The sequence below is a fragment of the Rhea pennata genome, chromosome 2 (assembly GCF_028389875.1).
Source record: "Rhea pennata isolate bPtePen1 chromosome 2, bPtePen1.pri, whole genome shotgun sequence".
Lineage (NCBI taxonomy): Eukaryota > Metazoa > Chordata > Aves > Rheiformes > Rheidae > Rhea > Rhea pennata.
Window position 1 is genome coordinate 123,825,789 of NC_084664.1, and position 10,881 is coordinate 123,836,669.

A 10,881-nucleotide genomic window follows, 5' to 3' on the forward strand; every position below is an offset into this window, starting at 1 on the left:
TGGGGAAAGAAGAGATTTAGGGAGTACAACTTGGGGGGGGTCCTTAATTTATATTTTTGTTGAATTTGCATAGCCGCGTTTCTACTGAATCTGCATCCCCCTCTCTCCTGTGGACTGCATAAAAACCGCAGCACGGAATTTGTTAAAAAACCGCAAATCCCTGGAAGCACTGTCTCGTTTAAATTGCTCCATGAAACAGAGCTGTGCACAGCCCGATTAGATTTTAATTAATGGTTTGAGGAAGGAGAAGCCCTCAGACACGTTATAGCCGCTTGACACCCTCTGTAGCTTCGCCAAGGTTATTGACACTATGAAAACATCTCCTGCCTCTTGCCAGCGACTTTTTTACGGTACTCCCCACAAATTACAAATTCGGCCTTGTGCCCGCAGCATCTCTTGCTCCTTCTGCCTCCTCCTCCGTCTTCCTCGTCAGCCTGGGCACCGTGAATGACAAACTGCTCCTGGGTCAGAGCGGGACAAGCTCTGCAGGTGAAGCTCCCGGGCGAGTCGGGAGGCGACCTGCACCCCGGGCTGGCCCCGGGCTGGCCCCGGCCTCCGGTTACGGCTCAGCTGCCGGGCGGAGGGGGGGGGGGGGAAGGGGGCGGGCGGCGGTTTTAATCGACGGGAAAAACGGAACAGAACAAAACAAAACAAAACAAAAATCAGTAAACCGCTGCAGAAGAGGAAAGAGAGCGGTTGTAGGCCGGCTGGGGGCAGAGCCCCTGCTTACCTTGGCCCAACCGCTACACCCTCGGAGGTAACAGCAGTGCCTCCCCTCTCTGCAGGATCATTTTCCTCTCTCCGGGGCGAGGAAGGGGGTTATTCCAGGGGAAAAGCGTTTCCCCATCCTTCACAGCACCGCCGGGAACGGCGGCGGTGTCATTCCCACGGGCACCCCCACGAGTGTCCCCCGGCTTTGGCTCCACGCGCGGCCGGGCCGCGGGCCAGCGCGCAGCGCTGCGCAGGGGCGCTGGGCAGCGCGGAGAGGCGCCGCCCCCGGCGCAGGGCCCGGCCGGCTCCGACCCCCTCCTCCGCAGCCCCACTCCTCCCCTCCGCCCGGCAGATGGTTTGCTCCGCGGACACCCGATATATAGCGCTGTCAAGGGGCGCATCCCCCCTGCGCGCCCCCCCACCCCCACCCCCCGCGCCCCCGCGCCGGCACGGACTCTCCGCGGCGGGGCCGACGGGCCGGCGCGCCGCTGCCGTCCGCCCCCTCCTGCCTGCCTCCCTGCCCGCCTCCCTGCCTCCCCCCCGGGGCCATGTCCACGGGCTCCGGGAGCGAGGCGGAGGAGCTGCCCGACATGGACCTGCGGGCGCTGCAGCTGGACTACGCGCCGGCGGCGGCCAAGCGCCAGCCCCGCGGGGAGCTCTACCCCTCGGGGGACAACTCCTCGGCGGCGGAGGAGGAGGAGGAGGAGGAAGAGGAGGAGGAGGAGGAGGAAGACGGCGAGGGCAGCTGTGCGGCGGGGCCGGTGGGCAGCGGCTGCAAGAGGAAGCGGGCGCGGGGCGGCGGCCCCGGGGGCAAGAAGGCGCCGTCGGGGCCGCGGGGGCCGCCGCCCGAGGGCAAGCAGTCGCAGCGCAACGCGGCCAACGCGCGGGAGCGGGCGCGGATGCGGGTGCTGAGCAAGGCGTTCTCGCGGCTGAAGACGAGCCTGCCCTGGGTGCCGCCCGACACCAAGCTCTCCAAGCTGGACACGCTGCGCCTGGCGTCCAGCTACATCGCCCACCTCCGGCAGCTGCTGCAGGAGGACCGCTATGAGAACGGCTACGTGCACCCCGTCAACCTGGTACGGGCCCGCGCAGCGCCGCGCAGCGGGGCGCGGAGCCGCCTGCGGGGTCTGCGCGCCGGCTCTGCCGCCGCCCGCCCCGCGGAGCCGCGCTCGCCGTCGAAGAAACCGCAGGGCGGCCCCGACTGCTTTGTAAATGTGCAGCAGTGCTCGCCCGCCGGGTGCGAGCGAGGGCCAGCCCGGGCCTGAGGTGACGGGAAGGGGCAGGGGGGGTTGCTTCGGGCAGGCGGGAGCAGGGAGCCCAAAGCGATAAATCCCTCGGATATTAGGCGAGTTAAGTAGCTGAAAAAGGAGCGATCCGCTCTGCAGGCTGCTTTGGAGCACAAGCAAAATTCGCTCATTCATCAGTACGCAAGGAGAGGCCTGATGTGTGCCATAGGGGTAAAAAGGTTACTTACATAGTGCAGATTACTTTTGAGTAGGTTTTAAGCCCCCTTTTTTGTAAAATTAGGCAAGCAATTGCAAAGCAAGATAAATGCTGCATACTTTATGAGAACAATTTGTTGCTGACCATAGCAGAACACTTAATTACAATGAAAAATGTAATGAAAATATTTGTTAGAGGAACTCGGTTCTCTGTGCTTCCCACAGGGACTGAAACACAATGACGTATTTGCAGATGAACCAGGCTTACACATCTATACATCTATCAGTAATAAAGCTCCAGTTTCATACGAGGCTAAACTTTCTTTCTAATACAAAATATCCTCTTTTTTTTTTTTTTTTTTTTTTTTTTTTTTTTTTTGCTTACAGACATGGCCATTTGTGGTTTCAGGAAGACCTGACTCAGACACCAAAGAAGTTTCTACTGCCAGCAGATTATGTGGAACTACCGCTTAGTCAAAGTAAATAGTTTTTTTTTGATGTTGTTGATGATGATCATTTTTTGATAGACCGGATATTTTTAAGAGCTGTGGTTTATGGGCTCAAGACTAGAAGATGGTCACAAAAAACATCGCTAACAAACAGTGTTAAATCTGTGTACCCCATAATTTCTTTCGCTTAGAATTCCAGGGGAAATTTGAAGTTTAAAAGAAGGGAGGCAGTGGAGAGGAGTGTTTCTATGAACTGGCTGCAGTAGCTGAAGTCTGCGATTTAGAAAGGCCTGTCTTGGGCTTCATCATTCTTATCACTGCCTGAGGACCTGTTGTTCTGAGGCTATTAAACTAATGGAGGAGGAATATAATGATATAGAATTAACAGCATGGACCAAAATACAACTCTACAAACTAACCCCAAACAGTGTTATTTGTATTCTAAAACAAAGCAGTATTTTAGAGTAGCTTTGAAACTCAGATTTATAATATATTTTGATGGCTTTTGTATTCACGGATCCAGTTTGCTGCAACTATGCAATAAATATAGTCATCCCCCCCCCCTTTTTTTGGCCTTTTAAACAGGGTTTTCTTAAAGACATGTAAGTAGCTAAGTTCTACATTAAGGCTATCATCCACTGGAATTAGGTAATGCCCTTGTTTGTCTTGAAGTGCCACCTGCAAGAGTGTGCAAATGTCACCAGAAATGTGGCAGAGTTTCTGTGCCTTAATCTGGAGGAGGAATTCTGCTAACCATTAAAAAGGGTGCATGTGTTGTAAAGAATGGGTTTTTGTGGTGTTGCAAAAGAGCAAGAATTCACAACTTTTTAAATATTATTTCTGTACTGTTTGGCTTATCTATGAAACATGTTTACCCTCAAATGAGTTCTAGTGACATTTCTTCACTAATTCAAATGCTGTTATGAAAGAGAATGCCATCAAATAAGCTGCAAATGTAAATAATTCTATTTTTTTATAAATGATATTAAAAGCTTTGTTACTATGACTTCCTGGTGCTGTGGTGAGTGTGTGGCTGTATCAATGAAGAACAAATTTGTAATGCAGATTCTTGAAAACCAGTTTTGTAAACACATTGTTCTCTTCCTCATGAGAGAAGATAAATCTTCAGCAACACAGTCAGATAACAACACTTTCACTCCAAACAATTCATATATGGTACAGTCCTAAATCAACAGGATAAAACACATTTTAGAAATTTAAAGAATTGTCTGAATCTTTTCTGCAAATCAAGAAAATAAACAAATGTAGATTAAGAAATAGATATCAGTAATTTGTTCTGCTTCGTAGCACAAAAGATAGTGTAATAGCTCATTTTGCTTTTCTGTGTCATTCTACCTTTCCATCTATAGTCTATTTTGCTTTTATTTGTATTTGTGCAGTGGGAAAATCAGCTGAGTTTTCTTAGTTGGAAGTAAAATTTTCCTGTTTAAAGATTAAAACTTCCAAGATAAGATTTTTTTTCCCCTCAAAATGATTTCTAAGAGGTTAACTAACGTGAGGATGAAGACTAAATGGCTTTAGAGAAGAAAAAGCTTGCTCTTTGATTAAGCTGACAGAAGGAAGTTAAGCATTTGCTTAACAAGAACTATCTTCACCTGGTTTCTTGTCAAGTCACCCTACATCGCTATACAGAAGCGGGTTTCCATTTTCACAAATATTCTATACAAACCTAAGACTGGCACTTGGTATATTGTAAGGAGAACAACTGAGGAAATTTGCTTACCTCCTTGTGAAGGGGAAGATACTGCAAAATAAAGATAGGGATCAGGCCAGGATTTGCTAAAATTGTCATTTTTCATGATCTGAAGTTGTACAAGACCATAGTCCAGTTAATCTTCCTAGGAAAAGGCTGTGAAGGGAGGGGGCTATCCTAATTTGTATTTGCATAACAGAGGTGGGAATCCCAACTGCTTGTCTCTAGAAAACTATATTAAGAGAAAAGAATATAAAATCAGTAAAAATCGAAGGACCTTCAGGAAGGAATGAGAAAAGCCAACTGATTTTTATCATTTGCAACCCTAGAGAAAAGATTATTCAGCAATTTAACTGAGGTGCCACTTGAGATAATCTTAGTTGTGATACTTAGCTGTTTTTGGCCTTGATCCCAGCTGTAATTGGTTAATGACTCCAGGAGACTGGAAAAACAAGGCAGGCATGGAGAACTGTACATGGTATAGAAAGGTTCATGTGAAATGATGGAAAAAAAATCAGGGTAAATTCCCAAATACAAAGTAGTTACAATAAATAAATACAGTAGGTCAAATTGGGGGTGAGGACTGTGGCATAAAGAAAAAGCTATTATTGCTGCCATCCATACACCATACTATATGTTCTCAAATACATTCTTTTCTCCTGACCATGTAATATATAAATTCATAAAATAATGAATGCACTTATTGTGTCTAGTCCCATAACAGCCACATCCATGTGTGACAATGAGTAGTTCTGAAACAGAAGTGCATAATGCTCATAGTTGAGATTTCAGGGCAAAATCTGGAGAGAAAACTGCAGCTTTTGAATAGTAGGTGTTATGTAAGTTCAATTATTTATTGTAAACATATCTATATACAGATACCTATATTAGTACATAATTATCTTAATATGACAATTAAACATGTTTGGAGTTTTCTAACAAGGATGGATTCTGATATTTAAAATAATTTTAATCCTTCTATTCATAAATACTCTTTTATAAAAAGTAATATACTCTTTCTTTTTGTCCCTCAGTAAAAGGCATTATGTGATCAGGAAAAGTTAAGATGAGTGAAGAGGCTCCCTGTGCATTTGTCTTGAAATGAAGTTTGCTGCCTTGTTCAGGAAAATGCCAAGCAAACTATGTATTCTAGCATTCCTCACCTATAAATACTTGCACACAATTTTGAATCCATTTTTTAACTTGTGCACAAATGAAATCCACATTTAGCTTTATATAAATGAGATGACCAAAACATTCTAAACCCCCCCCCCCTATTTTAAAGCACTAATAGATTCCACAAGAATATGTGTATTTTGGTCTTTTTTTATTAAGTTTTTGCCAACCTGATACAGTGAATTTTGTTTCATTTGGAAATACTGAGTGTTTCATTTGACTGAAGCTATAAAGCTGGGAGAAGGGGAGACTTAAAATGAAAAACTATCTATATTCTCAAAACCCACAAACATAGAAGTTAAGAAATACATACATTTTTATTACATTTAACAACTACATGCTCAGCAATTGTTATGTTACATTAATGATATCTTTGTGCATTGGTACAAGGTAAAAGGGGAACCCATCTTGATTCCATAAAGGTGTACAAATCCTGCTAAAACTGTTCCAAAAATAAAATGCCAGATCATCTAAAATCCATCTTCAAGTGAGACTTGCTTAATGTGAATTCTTAATTTCAGAATACCTGCACTGACTCTTCTGGCAGATAGTCCGCATATAAGGAGGAATATTTGTCTCCCAAAAATATTTTTATGACTTTAGACTTCTATAAATGTTGTGTGGAACTTTGTTTTGTCTCCATTTTATGAGGGACTCTGACAGAGCAGATCATCAGCCAGAGACCTTATGTCTCCATCATGAAACCATTCCTTTCCAATATATATGTTTGCCTACACAAGGAAAATACAACTCTGATATTGTAAATGCTAATAATTTTGATTTGAGCAAAAGAAACACAGTTTGCACTTAAGAAATACCTAAGCCATAGCTTAAGAAATACCTAAGCCATACCTTTCCCATTTAGTAACATCGTGTATAGACTATTTTGAAAACTCTTAGATATATTGTAGATTCTGAATAAAAATTATATTTTCTTAGTCAAATTAAAGCTGCCCATGTTAGAAGTACAGTTGCCATAGGGGTCTCTCAGGTGAAAAAGGAGTGGAAGAAACTGATTTAATATCCAAATAAGCATCTGAAATTTCCTCAGACATTCTTCATTGACTGGAGAATGACCCTAAGGTGACAATTCACTTAATTTAATTAAAATATCTGATGTTTTAGTTAAATACTTAATTGAGATGGGATAAATCCAGGCTAAAATGACTAAACTTTGTATGAGCCACCTGAGATAAAAAGGAGGAAGAATTGGGATTTTAAACTATCCACGCAGCCAAGCTTAAACCTTGATACTTATTTGAATGAAATAATATGGAAAACTATCTATTCTCCTTTTCCAGCTCTAAGTGGAAGGACCCTACTCTCCTGCTTGCTCCACAGGTACTTAATTCTAAATAATAGTACATTTGTATTTGACATGGTGACACAGGTTCTCCCCAAGGATAATATAATTACATATAAGAATCAGGCTTCGTCATTAGGCAGTGTTTACCACTCTCCAGTTCAGCTGAGAGATTTGTACACAGATACTGCCTTCAGTGCCCACGAGATGGATGCAATGCTGCCTCCCAAACCACATTCCCCTGATTTTCCTTTGCCTATCCAGGAAAGAATCACTTGGTATTTTAGTGGCACATAGCGCAAACTGCAGGGAAATTGAATTCTTAGCAAATGGCTATTCTGAAGACAGAAAACATGTATTTCAAAAGGACTGTTATTTAGGAATATGCATCCCATTTTCACGGATCTGAAGTATTTGGGAGAGTAAGTCCCATCATGCAAAAAGATCGTCTTTCCTAAAATTTAAACAGGTATTTAAGTATCTGAGCATAAATGCCTACATACCAGTGATTAGAAAAAGGGTGTATGGTCAGAAGTGACTCAAGTGTCTTTGAAAAATGTACCCAGTCAATCATGTGCTCATTGTAGAAAGCTGCATTTTTAATATGCTCTGACAGGAGCACATTGGAATCAGTTGTTAACATTATGCAGAGACTTGTGTTCCCACAGTGCAGGCTGGTTAGGATCCAGGTACTGAGAAGAAACAGCTCTCAGTCATCTTCTTTGGCTCTGAATCATTTCTAAATGCAAATTAGTAGAAATTAAATAAAGAAATACCTTATTTGGAATGGAGCACATGAAAATCCTGCTAGAGTTACGATTTCCTAGAAAAGTTAAGACAGCTAAGAAGCTTCACACAATATCTATCCAACAAGGCAGGCAAAACTGAGGAAAGCTTGTGGCAGATCTACAGCTGAAGAATCACTTCTGCCGTGTTTGGATGCTGGCCTTCTGATGGGCTCTGTGACAAGAAACATGTGGTGACACTGTTAGGAGAACTATAATTAATATTGATGAGGTGATTAGAATTTAGGAAGCAAAGGAAATCAGCCAGTGTGCTCACACTGGTGTGAGGTGGACAGTTTTACAGTCTTAAAAAGAATTCAAAATGTTACAAGGAAAGTGCTCTAAGACAAAAAGTAGGCAGAGCTGCAAGTCGGGATATATGCACACAGGCACGCAAACCCAACCCAAGCAAATGCATTGCTCAGCATTTCAGACGAAAAGCTGCAAGAATAGCAAAGGATTGCATCACTTCATAAGAGTTTACAAAGGCCAGTGTAGTGAGCACAGCATGTACGGAGGGGATGGACAACAGCAGCTTTAGCTTAGAGCAATCTTCACAGGAACAATGGGAATAAAATAAACGGACAATAACCCTGAAAATACATGGATTACTTTTTAATTTGAATTTGAATGCAGGAATCCAAGATGCTATGATGCCAGCAGCAGTCATTAACACTATGAATTCCATAGTCAGTAAAAGGCAAAATTCAGGGTTTACTGAGTATACCTTTATTGCATGAAGGGAAGACAAGATGTAAATGTAGGCATAAATGATCACAGAAAATCTAGTTTTTAAGAGCACAGAGAACTAACAGATTCTTTGAATAAAAGCAGTGGGAATTTCAAACTGTTCATGTCCTCAGCATTATCAAGAGGGCATGCTCTGAGAAGAATAGGGGACCAAAGTGAGTGAGATGACTTTTGCAATACAGAAGTGAAAGATTCCAACTGTCCTGTGATTCATTTCCTCAGGGAAGTCCTCTCACCCTATGAAGAAGACTGAAAGAGGAGTGAGGTAGGTCATTGCTCTGGGAGTTCTCGAGAAAGCAGATGAATTACCAGAAGACATAAAGTCTGTAGGTCTTTGTGGGGAAAACCAAAGCAAAGATAATGTCACCATTTCTCCTGTAGAGGCCTCAAAATAAGCATGTATGCATGAAATATTTCCTACTAGCTGAAAGGGTCAGGATCTTGGAAAAATAGCTGATGTCAAATACTTTTACATACTGAATATAGCAGTGATACTCTGGCAGGCATATGGTCTGGACCTGTCTGCATCCTTTTAGGGGGACACTAAAAACACACAGAGTACTAAAGTCATATGCTCTGGACAGTAGTCAGTGGTCCTCACTCTGGGTGGCAGAGAATGCCTTGCATCCACTTTGCTCAGTGAGAGGAGAACCTCAAAATGCACAAACTTTAATACATTATGGACAATCAGGGATCAGATCAGGAAGATAACTTCACGTGCTCCCATTGTCTTCTCGAGCTTTCATTTGGGTTGTGCTCAAGCCTTGAAGTGTTTCACAGGAAACACAACAAAATATGCAATGTTTGGGTGAGGACTGTATAGATGGTATTTTGACATGGGAAAAACAGGTAGAGTACAAATAAAAACTTGAACAATCTTCTGAATCTACGGGACTAAAGCTCGGGTGCCATATTGGTGAAGTTCTGTGCACAGGAATAACTGGAAAGAAAAGCTAAGAGACCACAGTGCACAGGGAGACCAGAATAGGGAACCAGCCCTCAGGAGTGAATTTGGCCTCAGTCATCAAAAATGACAAAGTCAACTGATGCACAGAGATATGTGTATACAATTTAGTTGTTTCAATTTCAGATTTTCTTTACCATTCCATATCAGTGTAGCTTCCTAAATCTTTGATGCAAATTGTCATAAATCGGGCCTCACAAATAAGAAAAAAACATTCCTCTTTCTACATTAGACATAGTTCTGATGTGACTGGAACAGCTGTGCAGCTAAAATCATTTTTTTTTTTTGTCCTCCTTCCCTCTAGGTAAAACCAAATCTGTTTCCTCTGCACATAGCTAGTTATCAGCCGGAGATATCCTGAGTTTGTAAGAGAGCAGTAATTACCCTAAATTGCCATAATTGGTATTGCCAAAATTATTATCACTTTGATGACCAAAGTTTTGGAACAGATACCAAAATCTTGACTGATACTCGAGTGACACTGTACTATCATCATCCAGTGTGCCAAGGAACTGCAACTAGTCTTATTCTGAGTTGAAACACAGTATCGACCTGTCAGTTTATATTTGTACCTTAGCCTGGGTCATACCCCATGGCAATCACTGCCAGGAATCATTCCTGGTCACTGGAACGTGTCTATTCTGTTAAATTATTGTGATGGTTCTTAACCATTTTTTATGCGTTTGGTATGAGCCACCTACCACTCTTCCAGACAATGCAAAGATGTAGTCTGGGAGTCAGCAGTGAGTATGGATCAATCACAACAAGCAGTTTGCATAAAGCTATCTTATTTTGGAGGCTGCAAGTGCATAGGCATTGTAGTACGGACACAAGCTGCTCCAGGTGAGGTGGCCTCAAAGTCAGAGGCCAGGGAGATAGTATAGACTTAATATTAACTGACACCTCTAGTTCAGAGATAGAACCGCCTATGGTTTGTATTTGTTTTAAATTAGCCTGTAAGGTTTTCTAGGCAGAGACCACGTTTCTCTGCATTTGTATGTAACTAGCACAAAGAAGCTTTGCACCTGATTGGGACGTTAACTAACCTCAAAAGCAAAATGAGAGAAAATCCTCATATTAGTCTGAAGATCCTATTGGGAAAGCTAGATAGGTAAGCAAGTGATTTGAGGTATTGCGTCCACCCTTGTAACGTAAGTGCAAGACACTGGCAATGTAAAAGTCTAGTAGTGGATAGGAAGATAGTAAGAAGGCAGATCAATGTTTCTGAGTGCAGCTTAACACTAAAATGTTACTGTACATTAGGCATCAGAGCAACTTAATACCAGTTTCCAGTTTCAGATTTTCAAGAACAGTCTGAAGAGAAGAAACAGGAATTCATTTCTCAGATATGCCTTCACATTTACCTTGCAGTGAAGCCAAAACAAGTTTGAAGTTTTTTTTTTCTCCTAACATTTTAAAAGAATTAAGTTACACAGCTTAGCTCAAAGCAACCAACTCAGGCACCAACAGACCCAGAAAGCCAGAGTGCCTAACATTTTGCAATCTCATGAAACATCGGCCTTTGAGCCTTTGACTCTTAAGTATTGTATGAGATATGATTTCAAAATGGTTAGGATGGGTCTGGTG

The 10,881-nt window shown here is 42.8% G+C and overlaps 1 protein-coding gene across 1 annotated transcript; it reads left to right on the forward strand.

Annotated features, from left to right (window-relative positions):
• Positions 1-1,157: 1,157 nt before the first annotated feature.
• On the forward strand, positions 1,158-3,994 carry MSC (musculin). Its single transcript, XM_062568184.1, has 2 exons — positions 1,158-1,787; positions 2,541-3,994. Exons 1-2 carry the CDS (start codon positions 1,260-1,262, stop codon positions 2,625-2,627), a joined length of 615 nt encoding a protein of 204 aa, XP_062424168.1. The 5' UTR covers positions 1,158-1,259; the 3' UTR covers positions 2,628-3,994.
• Positions 3,995-10,881: the final 6,887 nt, after the last annotated feature.